The 16,235-nt window shown below is 39.5% G+C and overlaps 1 protein-coding gene across 1 annotated transcript; it reads left to right on the forward strand.

Annotated features, from left to right (window-relative positions):
- Positions 1-5,969: 5,969 nt before the first annotated feature.
- On the forward strand, positions 5,970-8,688 carry LOC104997402 (endogenous retrovirus group K member 9 Pol protein-like). The gene is given in 4 exon segments (XM_010852115.1): positions 5,970-5,986; positions 6,289-6,389; positions 7,167-7,811; positions 7,874-8,688. Coding segments are annotated over 4 exon segments (1,578 nt in total).
- Positions 8,689-16,235: the final 7,547 nt, after the last annotated feature.

Below are 16,235 nucleotides of genomic sequence, written 5' to 3' on the forward strand. Positions count from 1 at the left end.
GAGCCCCCCAAAATAAAGTCTGTCACTGTTTCCACTGTTTCCCCATCTATTTGCCATGAAGTGATGGGACCAGATTCCATGATCTTAGTTTTCTGAAAACTTAGTTTTAAGCCAACTTTTTCACTCTCCTCTTTCACTTTCATCAAAAGACTCTTTAGTTTTTCTTCACTTTCTGCCCTAAGGGTGATGTCATCTGCATATCTGCGGTTACTGATATTTCTCCCAGCAATCTTGATTCCAGCTTGTGCTTCATCCAGTCCAGCATTTCTCATGAGGTACTCTGCTTGTAAGTTAAATAAGTAGGGTGACAATATACAGCCTTGATGTACTCCTTTCCCCATTTGGAACCAGTCTGAGTTCCATGTCCAGTTCTAACTGTTGCTTCCTGACCTGCACACAGATTTCTCAGGAGCCAGGTCAGGTGTTCTGGTATTCCCATCACTTAAAGAATTTTCCACAGTTTTTTGAGATCCACACAGTCAAAGGTTTTGGCATAGTCAATAAAGCAGAAATAGATGTTTTTCTAGAACTCTCTTGCTTTTTCAATGATCCAGTGGATGTTGGCAATTTGATCTCTGGTTCCTCTGCCTGTTCTAAATTCAGCTTGAACATCTGGAAGTTCATGGTTCACGTATTGCTGAAGCCTGGCTTGGAGAATTTTGAGCATTACTTTACTAGCGTGTGAGATGAGTGCAACTGTGTGGTAGTTTGAGCGTTCTTTGGCATTGCCTTTCTTTGGGATTGGAATGAAAACTGACCTTTTCCAGTCCTGTGTCCATTTCTGAGTTTTCCAAATTTGCTGGAGTATTGAGTGAAGCACTTTTCACAGCATCATCTTTTAAGATGTGAAATAGCACAACTGGAATTCCATCACCTCCACTAGCTTTGTTCATAGTGATGCACTCAAAGGCCCACTTGACTGCATTCCAGGATGTCTGACTCTAGGTGAGTGATTACACCATCATGATTATCTGGGTAATGATGATCTTTTTTTGTGCAGATCCTCTGTGTATTCTTGCCACATCTTCTTAATATCTTCTGCTTCTGTTAGGTCCATACCATTTCTGTCCTTTATTGTGCCCATCTTTTTATGAAATGTTCCCTTGGTATTTCTAATTTTCTTGAAGAGATCTCTAATCTTTCCCACTCTATTGTTTCCCTCTAATTCTTTACACTGCTCACTGAGGAAGGCTTTCTTATCTCTCCTTGCTGTTCTTTGCAACTCTGCATTCAAATGGGTATATCTTTCCTTTTCTCCTTTGCTTTGCACTCCTCTGCTTTTCTCAGCTATTTGTAAGGCCTCCTCAGAAAGCCATTTTGGTTTTTTGCATTTCTTTTCCATGGGAATGGTCTTGATCCCCATCTCCTGTACAATGTCATGAACCTCCACCCATAGTTCTTCAGGCACTCTGTCTATGAGATCTAATCCCTTGAATCTATTTCTCACTTCCACTGTATAATCATAAGGGATTTGATTTAGGTCATACCTGAATGGTCTAGTGGTTTTTCCGCTAGAAAAACCACTTTCTTCAATTTAAGTCTGATTTTGGCAATAAGGAGTTCATGATCTGAGCCACAGTCAGCTCCCGGTCTTGCTTTTGCTGATTGTATGGAGCTTCTCCATCTTTAGCTGCAAAGACTATAATCAATCTGATTTCGGTATGGACCAATTGGGAGGTGGTAGGTGGATTCTTTACCACTACCAATTGATAGGTGGTAGGTGGTTTGATAGGTGGATTCTTTACCGCTGGTGCCACCTGGAAAGCCCACAAACATGGCGGGGGGCAGGCGAATATAAAAAATAAAAATGAGTGAAAAAAGGGGGAAACTTCATGATCAAAACAGACCTGCATGGAAGAGAAGGCTTTTTATCCACCTCATGCTTTTTTTTCTCCTCCACAATTACAAGGTTAGGGGCCTTTTTACCACTCTCAGTGAAAATCACATTTTTCAGGCTCTCTTGCAGAGAAGCATGGTCCTCTGTTCTAGCAAAGGAGATGTAAGTGCACTTAATACAGTTGAATGCATAATTCCACAAACTTACAAAGAGATTTCTAAGAGCCCTAATTACATAATTTTATTAACATAATGGGAGATTTAAGATCACTCTTTTAAAAAAAATTGCAGATTAAAGAAGAAAAATAATCATCTAGTTTTTCTCCAACTTAATGATTGTTTGACCAAAGAAGCAGATAGAGAGCATCTGAGATCACTAATCTTGCTAAAGTTTAACTGTAGGATTTCTATACAGTGGTTATTACCTCACTCTATAAGGAAACTGATTTTGCTTGTTTGGTTTATTTTATTTTTAAATTAATTTTTTATTGGAGTATAGTTTCTTTACAATATATATAATGCATAATTTTGAAGTTTAGAAAAATGGTAAAAATGAACTTATTTACAAAGCAGAAATAGAGAAGCAGACATAGAATAGACACAAGGATACCAAGGGGGAAAGGGAGCAACTGGGTGATTGAGATTGACGCATGTTACTATCGACACTAATTACAAAACAGATAACTAATAATATATAGTACAGCACAGGGAACACAACTGAATGCACTGTGATCTGAATGGGAAGGAAGTCCAAAAGGGAGGGGTCTATGTATATGTATGGCTGACTCATTTTACTGTGCAGTGGAAACTGAAATTTTCTCTGTCACCAAAATCACTGAGGATGGTGACTGCAGCCAGGAAATTAAAAGACACTTGCTCCTTGGAAGAAAAGCTATCACACACCTAGACAGCGTGTTAAAAAGCAGAGACATCACTTTGTTGACAAAGGTCCATATAGTCAAGGCTCTGTTTTTTCCAGTAGTCAAGTACAGATATGAGAACTAGGCCATAAAGAAGGCTGAGTGCCAAAGAACTGATGCTTTCAAACTATGGTACTAGAGAATCCTTTGAGCAACAAGGAGATCAAACCAGTTAATCCTAAAAAAAATCAGTCCTGAATATTCATTGGAAGGACTGATGTTGAAGCTGAAGCTCCAATACTTTGGCCACCTGATACAGTAAGCCAACTCATTGGAAAAGACCCTGATTTGGGGAAAGATTGAAGGCAAGAGGAGAAGGGGACGACAGAAGATGAAATGGTTGGATGGCATCACCGACTCAAGGGACATGAGCTTGAGCAAATTCAGGGTGATAGGGAAGGATGAGGAAGCCTGGCCTGCTGCAATCCATGGGGTCGCAGAAAGTCAGACATGACTTGGCAACTGAACGACAACAACAACAACAGCTGATTCATTTTGCTTTGAAACTAACACAGTAGAAACTAACACAATATTGTAAAGGAAACTATTACTGAGATTAATCATGCTCTCTTACAGGTGAGCATGACTCATCCCAGCCCTCAAGGAAGTCATAGCCTGTGTAGTCTAATCTGTGTAGCCTGAGTAGAGACACAAAACCAAAAGAATATGCTGAAGAGCTGAGAAAAATTTATGTCTCAACTTACTGCAGAGAATTTTTATTTTTCCTGTGCAAGTTTTTTCTTTTTTCTGTATTTTTGAATATAGTGAATTAATCATTTCCTCTCATTGATGGAACATAGTTTTATAACACAATTTCAGCCAATATATTAGGTCATTATAATATTTTTTTATTTTTGGACTTGAACGGCTTCTTTTTCATCACTTCCTCTTTCATTTGTACCTGCCACTTGAATTTTTAAAATTTTCTAAGAGAGTGAAGTCTCTCAGTTGTGTTCGACTCTTTGTGACCCCATGGACAGTAGCCTACCAGGCTCCTCCATCCATGGAATTTTCCAGGCAAGAGTACTAGAGTGGGTTGCCATTTCCTTCACCAAAAAAAATGTTCTAAAGTTTCATTATATTTAATGCATTTACATATGCTAACTAAATTACCTTCTGGAACAAGGGTGGTATCAATAAACATAAATATTTATTAATATAAAATTACAGTGTGATATATTAAAAATTGGTTGAATTTGAATAAAATGATAATACATAATAAATACAAATGTAATACATTTTCTAGGAAATCAAATGAAGGCCGGTCAAAGAACCATCTGTAGTTTAGCTCTGAAATTATAATTAGGAATTAAGTGGGCCAACAGAGCACTAAGAATGTCCACATCAAAATGTAAACTCACAGTGCAGAATGACACTCTTAGAAGTTTTCTAAACTTCTTTTTCCGTGTAAGTCCATGTTCCTCACCTTCCATATTTACCTAACAAATTTGCCCTGAGGACCACATACTAGATTATGTGCAAATTGTATTAAAAATTGTATAAACTTTATGTAGTATTGCCAAATCTTTATTCTTTTAACCAAAACACTTGTTTATAGGATTGCAGCTAAAAAAAGAAGATATACCTTTTTGTATTTTCTGAAAAATGCAACTGTAAGCTTTTGAGTATGCTTTTTTTTATAGTTAATGATTTGCTTCAGTCAGTATCTGAATTTCTCTGATTATAATTTTTTCAAATGTTAGTATCTAGACATAAAATAAGATTCATAGTCTTTAAGACTTGGAATATGTGCAGTTTTATTTATCCCTGGAGGCTAACATCAAAATTAATTGAATTATTTGATACCAATAATTGAGTGCTGTTTTTCTTATATTTGTATAAATTATTTGATTTTATGCCCTTAAATCACCCAAATTTATATGCTGTTTGACTCTGATGTCCCTGGTAACACAGGTTCACTCTCATCTTAAACCTTTGTGGGTGAGACTAAATATTTTTTATTTCAGTTCAGTTCCATTCAGTTCAGTCACTCAGTCATGTCGGACTCTTTGCAACCCCATGAACTACAGCATGCCAGGCTTCCCTGTCAATCACCAACTCCTGGAGTCCACCCAAACCCAGGTCCATTGAGTTTGTGATGCCATCCAACCATTTCATCCTCTGTCGTCCCCTTCTCCTCCTACCCTCAATCTTTCCAGCATCAGGTCTTTTCAAATGAGTCAGCTCTTCGCATCAGGTGGCCAAAGTATTGGAGTTTCAGCTTCAACATCAGTCTTAGCAATGAACACCCAGGACTGATCTCATTTAGGATGGACTGGTTGGATCTCCTTGCAGTCCAGGGGATTTTCAAGAGTCTTCTCCAACACCACAGTTCAAAAGCATAAATTCTTCAGTGCTCAGCTTTCTTTATAGTCCAACTCTCACATCCATACATGACCACTGGAAAAACCATAACCTTGATTAAATGGACCTTTGTTGGCAAAGTAATGTCTCTGCTTTTCAATATGCTGTCTAGGTTGGTCATAACTTTCCTTCCAAGGAGTAAGTGTCTTTTAATTTCATGGCTGCAATCACCATCTGCAGTGATTTTGGAGCCCAGAAAAATAAAGTCAGCCACTGTTTCCCCATATATTTGCCATCAAGTTATGGGACTGGATACCATGATCTTATTTTATGAATGTTGAGCTTTAAGCCAACTTTTTCACTTTTCTCTTTCACTTTCATCAAGAGGCTATTTAGTTCTTCTTCACTTTCTGCCATAAGGGTGGTGTCATCTGCATATCTGAGGTTATTGATATTTCTCCTGGCAATCTTGATTCCAGCTTGTGCTTCCTCCAGCCCAGTGTTTCTCAGGATGTACTCTGCATATAAGTTCCTTTAAATTCTTTTATTTCTTTCTTTAATTGTTTTGCTTTTGGAACATTCAGGTTATATTCTCTTTTAAATGAAATTTTCAAAGTTAAATATCTAAGCTGGTAGGTGGGGTGAGTCCTTAAGTCATCTGTGTTTCTAAAGTATTCCATTTGATACTTGGAAGGAAAAACTATTTAGAATGTAACTGTAAAAACAAGGGCCTTAGGGTCATACGATTTGTATTCTGATGCCCTTTTTCAAACAATGGCATCTTTGAAAATCACTTACACATTAGCCTCAGCTTTCTTATCTGTTTAATGGAGAATCTACAAAATCACTGGAGATGGCTGTTGGGAGGCACAGTGCTAAATAGCCTTGAAGAAGAAAGTCCATGGGAAAATGGCGAAGGGCCAGAAGTACCCAGGCATTTGTGTACTGATTGCTGAAGAACATTTCCTGCCTTTGGCTATGCTCGGCACCTAGATTTAACAATTAAACATTAAAGACGTTGCTTGAGAAAATGGGTCATGGATAAATACATGGGTCATTAAGAATGTGCTGTTCCTTGAAGTATCTTTTACTGATTATATCCTAGCCTTGTATGTGTTCTGCTGGCTGTATGCTCTAAGCTCTTTGTTCCTTGCTCCTATAAAAAGGCTTGACTGCAGAAATAAACTTGTCAGTCCTTGCAGAGACTGTCCAAGTGTTGTTCTTTCAGGTTCACCGTTTCCAAGTCCCAGAGACATATCTCCAACAAGTGGCGCCACGAACAGGGACTTGAAGGAAGACTGAACAAAGCGGCAAGCCCTGCAGAAAGAGGTAAGCAGGATGGGACAACATAGCAGTAAGATTCCTTTCATTTCTATAATGCATCACTTTCTGAAACAAAATGGTGTTACTGTTTCAAGAGATCAGTTGAATGACTGCTATCATATTTTACTGGAACATAATCCGTAGTTCCCAGAGGAGCAGATGCTCGATCTAGACATATGGAAAAGGGTTGAAAATAATGTTTTGCGAGCATATCGGCAAGGAGTCCATATTCCCCCTCAATGGTGAGTTACATGGTCACTCATACGGGCTGTCATAGAACAAATTGAAGGGCATAATGTTGATTTGGAAGTAGAAACTGTTCAGTCTTTACATGAATATGAGCTTAAGGAACAAAATATGCAAGGTGCTTTGAAATATAAGAATGTTATGCTTAATCAGACACAATCCCTGGAAAAACAGCTTGGAGACGTATGTATACAGGATGTGTCAAAACTGAAGCCACTTAGAGCAGAGGTCATTTCATTCAACGGACAGCCCAAACCTGAGGTTTTTCCTTCTGCTCTATCTGTAACAGCAGTTGCTAACTTTGCTCGTACTAATCATTTCACTCCTCCTCAGGAGATGCCTGCTTGCACTTTCCCTTTCCCAATACAGTTTGATCAGCCTGCCCAAGGCAAGAATGCTTGGGCTGGTCTAGATTTTGGTATGTTGTCCAGCTTTAAGAAAGCATGCACTCTGCATGGACCTACTTCTCCTTACTGTGTAGAATTCCTCAGAGGATGGGCTGATCATTGGATGCCATATGATTTTTTTTTCAAGTAGCAAAGACAGTTCTAAATCCTCAACAATTACTTCAGTGGCAAATGTGGGTTAGTGATGAGGCCCAACAAATGATGATTGACCAGCAATCTCATGGTAACCCTGCCAATTTAACCTATGATATACTCACTGGAACGGGAGCCATGGCCAATATTACTGCACAATTAGATAATATTACCCCTCAGATGTTGCATTTCATTAGAGAAATTTCTTGCAGAGCATGGGCAAAGGTTGATAATGTTAACTCTGATGGTTCATTTGTCAAGATTACCCAGGGACATGAGGAGGAATATGCCCAATTTATAGGAGAATTAAAGGATGCCATCGAAAAATCTATCAGAGATGAAACCTTACAAAATATTACTTTAAAACAACTTGCCTTTGAAAATGCTAGTGAGGAGTGTCAATCTGTGCTTAGACCAATTCGAGAAACCGGTTCTCCTATGGAATATTTGAAAGCTTATAGAGATATCGGATCTATGTCCCAGAGAGCAAAATTAGTGGCACTAGAAACTTTCAATGTGCAAAAGGCTGCCAGTGCTAAATGCTTTAACTGCGGGAAGGCCGGCGATATGAAAAAACAACGCTGCATGCCAGTGCAAACAGCCAAAAATAATCTTACTTCTAATAAAAAAAAGGCCCCCGGGAGTTGCCCAAAATGTAAAAGGGGATTCCATTGGTTGAATGAGTGTCGTTCCAAATTCGATAAGGATGGAAATGCATTGACACCAGAGGCACAACAAAAACAACAGGGAAACTAATAAAGGGGCTATCCTCTAGCCCCACTACAAAAGGAGGACCCAACATTATGACACTGCAAGCAGCTACATCTAAGAGTGCTTGCGTTGATATACCTAGTCCTTATGATATGGAATTGATAGAATTATACAATCCTCATAAAATCCCCACTGGATATTATGGTCCGATCCCACCCGGAACAGTTGGACTAATTTGGGGACGTAGCAGCTGTACAATGAAAGATTTAGTAGTATTGACTGGAGTTGTGGATGAAGATTATGAAGGAGAGGTACATGTCATGGTGAATGTTGTAGAATTAAGAAATGTATATCTACAAAAAGGGAAACGCTTTGCACAATTATTACTTTTGCCATATGTCAAACCAATGAGGGCATCTGATGAAATTAGGCAGGGAGGTTTTGGTAGCACCAACCTTAGCGCCTCACTATCTACCTTATTAAAGGAACATCAAAAGCCTATGCTTACTCTAAAGATACGGGGGAAAAATTTCACAGGTATGTTGGATACAGGAGCCGACATTTCCATTATTAGAACTGAAGAATGGCCCCTTGAATGGTGTAAGACTGTGGCTCCTTCCAGACTGTTAGGGGTAGGAGAGGCTGATGCTACATGAACTTTCATCAGTGCATCCTATTTACAAGCTTATGGTCCTGATCAAATTGTAGTTTACATCAAACCATATATTACCAGTATCCCTATTAATTTGTGGGGAAAGGATTTTCTTGAACAAACGAAAGCCATGATCTCTCTAAATGAGCCTTTTTGATGGGGGCCATTGAGTTAACACCGCTGCCTCTTGATTGGGAATCTGATGCCCCAGTATGGACACCTCAGTGGCCCCTGACTAAAAAAAAGTTGGCAGCTATCACACAGTTAGTAAATGAGCAATTACAGAAAAATCATATACAGCCTTCATTTTTCCCATGGAATTCTCCTGTTTTTGTAATAAAAAAGAAATTAGGAAAATGGAGAATGTTGATAGATTTAAGAAATGTTAATAATACTATGATTCCTATGGGGCCCTTACAACCTGGATTGCCCTCCCCTTCCATGGTGCCAAAAGGATGGCCTGTAATTATTATTGATTTACAAGACTGCTTTTTTAATATAACTTTGCATCCTAAAGATAGAAAACGTTTTGCTTTTTCAGTTCCCTCTATAAATCACATGGCTCCTGTTAAAAGATTTTAATGGAAGGTTTTACCTCAGGGGATGATGAACTCTCCTACCATTTGCCAATATCTCATATCTGTTTTATTACAACCCAGTAGAGATAAATATCCTACTGCCTTCATAATTCATTATATGGATGACATACTTCTTTCCATGGAATCTGAACTTTGTTTACAACAGTTATATGACGAAGTCACCACCACTCTTCAAAATCACGACCTACTTGTTGCGCCAGATAAAATTCAATTGAAAGCACCCTTTAATTACCTAGGACATGTTATGGAAGAGTCTAAGATAAAACCTCAAAAAACTCAAATCTCTGTGCATTCTCTACCCACATTAAACGATTTTCAAAAATTGATAAGAGATATTAATTGGCTTCAGTCATCTATTGGCATTCCCACCTATACATTACAAAATTTATTTAAAATTTTAGAGGGAACTCCTGACCCAAATAGTCCTAGACAGCTAACAAAAAAAGAGAAAGAAGAATTAAAATTTGTTGAAAAACACATTCAACAATCTTTCTCTACTCGGCTGGACCATACCCAACTGATCTATTTGTATATATTACCCACCAAACATTCACCTACTGCAATCATAGCTCAAAACAGCCCAATAGAATGGGTATATCTACATACTAAGCAGTCAAAGAAAATCGTATCATACATTGAGAAAATAGGACAGCTAATTGTATCAGGAAGAAGCCGTGTACAAACCTTAACTGGATTTGATCCATATGCAATACATGTCCCTTTGACAAAAAAGGAATTACAAATTGCCTTACAGTATAACATGACCATGCAAATAGCATTAAGTGACTTTCAGAACGTTATCTCATTCCATTTGCCGAAAGGAAAATTATGGGACTTCCTACAATTTACTAAATTTATAGTAACTAATATCATTGCCTTCCAGCCTATTTCAAATGCACCTACCTATTTCATTGATGGCAACAAGAAAGGCATAGCTGGGATTGTCGGCCCTGACACCAAAGAGAAATTACCCACTACCTATTCTTCAGTACAAAGAGTTGAATTGTATACTTTATATGCTGTTTTGTCTCTTCAACCATCATCCTTCAATGTCTATACTGATTCCAAATACCTTGCTTCCCTTTTCCCCGATTTTGTTACCGCCTTTTTATACAACCTAGATGAAGAATTATATATTCTCTTTTCAAAGACTCAAGCCTTAATGCAATCACGTATGGAACCTTTCTTCATTGCACATATACGTGCTCATTCAGGTTTACCTGGCCCCCTGGCAGCAGGGAGTGATGCTGTTAAGTTCATAGCTCCTATCTTTACATCTGCTATGGACGAACACACTAATCTTCATACCAATGCTAAAAGATTGCACTCTAAATACCATATTCCCCTCACTGAAGCGAGACATATCATTAAATCCTGTGATGTCTGTGCTCCTCTGCACTTACGTATCATAGTTCAGAGTTAATCCTCGTGGGCAACAGCCTAACTCCCTTTGGCAATCCGACTTCACTCATTGCTCCTTGGGAAAGCTTTCTTCGCTTTTTGTCTCAGTGGATACATTTTCAGGTTTTATATGGGCAGTGCCTGTCTCTTCAGAATCCAGCAAACACGCCATTTCCGCACTTTTACTCACCTTCCCTGTTATGGGAATACCTTCGGTCTTAAAAACAGATAATGGGCCTGCATTTACCTCTCACTGATTTCGTTCATTTCTAATGGAATGGAATATAACACACATCACGGGGATACCCTACAATCCCCAGGGTCAAGCAATTATCGAAAGAACCCATCGTACTCTTAAAACTCATTTGTTAAAACAGAAAGGGGGAAAATGGAAGAGGAGATACACTTCTTATCCTATGAACCCTCAACTGTTATTATCTTTAACTCTTTATTCCTTAATTTTTTAAAATTTACTAAAAGATAGTTCTGATAGTCGTGCAGACAGACATTTTGCAGAGGAAAACAGTAAGAAACCGTTAGAAGCCAACACACCAATATGGTATAAGCAGTTTAATCAATGGTTGCCAGGAATCTTACGACTCCTAGGCAGAGGTTACGGTCTTGTCGTTGCAGATGGAGAAGAAATCTGGGTTCCACTTCGCCATGTCCATTACCGAGAAGGACCCCAAGAACAGACTCCCCCGACAGGTGACGCAGCTGACGCGAAGAGTCTCATCAATGACCATAGAGAAGCCGAAGAGAAAACTTCAATGTCTGAACCCCTACTGTAGGACCTGAGCAATGGCATGTGTGGAAGATGCCTGCTGCATTGGAGTGCTTTGCCAATGTGTATGGGACTGCAAAAGCCTTAAAAACCTCAAAACTATACCTTTTTATACAATAGTACAGGTTATATCTAATCTTGTGTGCACCTCCCGTACATGTTTATTGTAGGTAACTTCGACATAGATCTTTCTGCTAAGACTGTTAACTGTACAGCATGTGCCTTGTAGACGTGTTTAAACCATACTATTTCATATCATTATGTCAACATTGCAATAGTCAAGCAAAGATCTGATTTGTGGCTTCCTGTTAACCTAACAGAACCATGGACCGACTCTGTATTTCTCTCAGTTTTGCTCAAATATGGCTTAAGGAGGTCAAGGCGCATAATAGGATGGATTATTGCTGGCATTCTTAGTCTAATATCTATTGTTACAGTAGGAACCCTATCTGGTATGGCACTACACAATTCTATACAGATGTCTCTACTCAAGACTCCTTGCCTCCTACAATGGAGTCCAACTAACAGCTGCCGTGTTTAAACTAAAAAACAAAAGGAGGAAATGTTGGGAGGCACAGTGCTAAATAGCCTTGAGGAGAAAGTCCATGGGAAAATGGCGAAGGGCCAGAAGTACCCAGGCATTTGTGTACTGATTGCTGAAGAACATTTCCTGCCTTTGGCTATGCTCGGCGCCTAGATTTAACAATTAAACATTAAAAACGTTGCTTGAGAAAATGGGTAATGGATAAATAAATGGGTTGTTAAGAATGTGCTGTTCCTTGAAGTATCTTTTACTAATTATATACTAGCCTTGTATGTGTTCTGCTGGCTGTATGCTCTAAGCTCTTTGTTCCTTGCTCCTATAAAAAGGCTTGACTGCAGAAATAAACTTGTCAGTCCTTGCAGAGACTGTCCAAGTGTTGTTCTTTCAGGTTCACCGATTCCAAGTCCTGGAGACATATCTCCAACAATGGTGACTGCAGCCATGAAATTAAAAGACACTTACTCCTTGGAAGGAAAGTTATGACCAACCTAGATAGCATATTGAAAAGCAGAGACATTACTTTGTCAGTAAAGGTCTGTCTAATCAAGGCTATGGTTTTTCCAGTAGTCATATATGGATGTGAGAGTTGGACTATAAAGAAAGCTGAGCACTGAAGAATTGATGCTTTTGAACTGTGGTGTTGGAGAAGACTCTTGAGAGTCCCCTGGACTGCAAGGAGATCCAAACAGCCCATCCTAAAGGAGATCAGTCCTGGGTGTTCATTGCTAAGACTGATGTTGAAGCTGAAACTCCAATATTTTGGCCGACTGATGCGAAGAGCTGACTCATTGGAAAAGACCCTGATGCTGGGAAAGATTGAGGGCAGGAGGAGAAGGGGATGTCAGAGGATGAGATGACTGGATGGCATCACAAACTCAATGGATCTGGGTTTGGGTAGACTCCGGGAGTTGGCTATGGACAGGGAGGCCTGGCATGCAGCAGTTCATGGGGTCACAAAGAGTCAGATATGACTGAGCGACTGAACTGAACACTTCCCTTGCCTAGCTAACAAACACATTGTTACTTGTTCTTATTTTAATTATTATTGAATTGTCATGTTGAATCTGATGCCCTGAAGGAGTCTCCAGGATACCAAGTTGAATTATACAAGCCAATTTGATAATAAGTTCAGTAGTTATCTAATTGAATCTCCCTTCTTCTTATGTAGAGACTGAGCTGCAGAAATAGTTGTGATTTTCCAAGAGGCTGTCAGCAAATTGGGACAAAGCTATGACCAGAAAAATCACATCTCTTTACCCAGGAAGAAGTAAAGTCACAAAGATTTTATTCTGTTGAAATGTATCCTTTTAGATTGTAGGATTTGGGAAGAATTTCCAAATATGTAACTTAGGTGTGTGGGGATATCAGTTAGTGACATCTTGAAAGAAACAATGAAGGACTCTCAGAACTCTAAGCATTAGTGTATTGATTAATTTCATTGACTTAAAGAAAAACACACAACTAAGAAATGTGAGTTTGTTTTATTCAATGTCTTACTGAGGACTACAGCCCAGGAGGCAACCTCTCAGGAGCTCAGAGAGAATTACTCTGAAGAGAGGGGAAGAAGTCATTTCATATAGGATTTCTGGCTACAGAGTACATGCAGACAAGCACATTCTTGGGGAAAGATTACTGCTAGTCACTTTTCAAGTTAATGATTTTAGTGCTCTTCAATATGGGAAAATGCAAAATTTGGGTTCAGTGAAATTCTTCCTGAGATATGTGTATTATTAATACTATTTCTGGGGCCTGCTATTCCAAAGCATAGAGTGCCCCATCCTGTTTTGTATCCTGATTTCTATCAGGGTGCATGTCTATCAGTGACTGTAGTACTGTCAGTGACTTTAGCAGTTGTCAACTTAATCTTTATAGAAATAGATGGATGGTGCATGTGCACGTGCTTAATTGCTCAGTCGTGTCTGACTCTTTCCGACCCATTGGACTGTAGCCCACCAGGCTCCTCTGTCTATGGGATTTTCCAGGCAAGAGTACTGTAGCGTGTTGCCATTTCCTTCTCCAAGGGATCTTCCCAATCCAGGGATCAAACCCGTGTTTGCTGTGTCTCCTGAATTGCAGGCAGATTCTTTACCCACTGAGCCATCAGGGAACAATCTCATCTATAGCACAGTTAAAGATGTCCCAGAGCTGCAAAGGCCTTCATAAAGAATTAAAGAGACACATTATCTTGATCACAAAGCAAAAGTGAAACAAACTGTGTATCTATTATCAGTTTTAAGAAAGCCAAACATATAATTACAAAAAGAGGATCTTTCAGCAGAAAACATAGACTAAGGGTGAGAAAAAACACTAGTCTTGGGCACCCAGCACTGATGAAATAGATGACATAAATATATGTATCCATATTTCTATCTATCTGTGTGCATGCATGCTAAGTGACTTCAGTCGTGTCCAACTTGGTGCAACCCTATGGACTCAGCCTGCCAGTCTCCTCTGTCCATGGAATTCTCTAGGCAAGATTACTGGAGTGGGTTGCCACTTCCTCCTCCAGGGCATCTTCCTGACCAAGGAATTGAACCTGCATTTCTTATATCTCCTGCATTGGCTATATCATGTTAAGATAGGTCTGATAAATACTGTAGATAAGTTGTGTTCATAGTCCTCTCAGCTGCTGAGTTACACATACCTGAAGTCTTTAAAGAAGTCAAAATAGAGCAGATGGCAACCTAGAAATAAAAGGCAACAGACAAATGTAGGCAAATAATTGGGTCAGTAGAAAACTGGACAATATTGGAATTATTATAATATAGCCCAAGATGCCAGCTTTAGGCTTACATTGAAGAAATGAATTAAAAATGAAGATGCAAAGAACAGCATGTATATTTCTTTATGTCGATACACAGTGCTTCCTTATCAGTTGTGTCCCTTAAGTTTCATGTATTACATTAACCAAAAGATTCATTTGGGTATTTCTGTAACATCTTACGGAGAAACCCAAACAAACTGTGTGAAGTGAAGTGAAGTGAAGTCACTCAGTCCGACTCTTTGTGACGCCGTGGACTGTAGCCTATCAGGCTGTTCCGTCCATGGGATTTTCCAGGCAAGAGTGCTGGAGTGGATTGCCATTTCCTTCTCCAGGGGATCTTCCCGACCCAGGAATAGAACCCAGGTCTCCCACATTGTAGGCAGACACTTTACTGTCTGAGCCACCAGGGAAGTCCACCCAATTCCCTGATAGTGCAGTTGTTATAGAATCCACCTGCAATGCAGGAGACTCTGGTTCAAATCTTGGGTCAGGAAGATCCACTACAGAAGGGATAGACTACCCACTCCGTATTGTTGGGCTTCCCTTGTGGCTCAGCTTGTAAAGAATCTGTCTGCAATGTGGGAGACCTGAGTTCGATCCCTGGGTTGGGAAGATCCCCTGGAGAAGAGAAAGGCTACCAATTCCAGTATTCTGGCCTGGAGAGTTCCATGGACTGTATAGTCCATGAGATCACAAAGAGTTGGGCACGACTGAGCCACTTCACTTCAATATTAATATTACTATTTCACATAAGAGGAGTCCATCAGAGAGAAATGAAATAATTTGCCGAGTGTCAAAGAAACAGTTTGAGAAATATATTAAAAAAAAATACTTGGCTTTGTTGTGTTAAACAAATAATAGAAATAATAATCTCTTCATTTTAAAAATTTAGTAATAAGAGAGATTAAGTTCCTTTCTTCACAGAGAGCACTTTTCCAGTGTGATGGCACAAAAATAAACAGGTAGTCATGTGAATAAGTAACATCGCACAGTGGCTGTGGAAGGTAGATGATGAGGGGGTGAGATTGAGATGAGAAACTTCTCTATGCTTATCCCTGCTCTTTAGTCATGAGTTTTAAATCCATTGTAAGGGAAAGAACTTTTTGCCCCCATTGAACCTGAAAGCTCAGCCTCTCTGTACCCTGGTGCCAAATCAAATCTCAGAGACAGAGGTTCGGGTTTAATAGAAAAGGATGGTTTTATTGCTTTACTAGTCAAAGGGGGACACAGTAGGCTCTGGTCTCTAAAATCTGTCCCAACCTAGGGAAGTTTGGGGAGGAGTTTTGTAGAAATGGTTCAAGAGTGGGGTGGCTAACAAGATTAAGGCATGTGCAGGGTCCCAGGTGGTTGGTCTCCTAATCCTGATGAACTCTAGTCCCTTTGATCTTGCCTCCTTGGTTTCTTGACTGCTCCTCCCTTAATGAGCAACTGGTCCAATCTGCCCTTTGGAACTCAGGGAAAGTCATGGGGTCTGGAGTCTGGCCTATAAGAAACAGGGGATAAAAAAAGGCTTCTATGCCCAGGAGCCCCACAGGGTCCCACTTGGTTTCACTGTGATCTGACATGATGTGATAAATTAAAGAATCATTTATGAGCCCATTTAAGAGCCTTG

Source organism: Bison bison, unplaced genomic scaffold, assembly GCF_000754665.1.
Source record: "Bison bison bison isolate TAMUID 2011002044 unplaced genomic scaffold, Bison_UMD1.0 scf7180017864307, whole genome shotgun sequence".
Classification (NCBI taxonomy): Eukaryota; Metazoa; Chordata; class Mammalia; order Artiodactyla; family Bovidae; genus Bison; species Bison bison.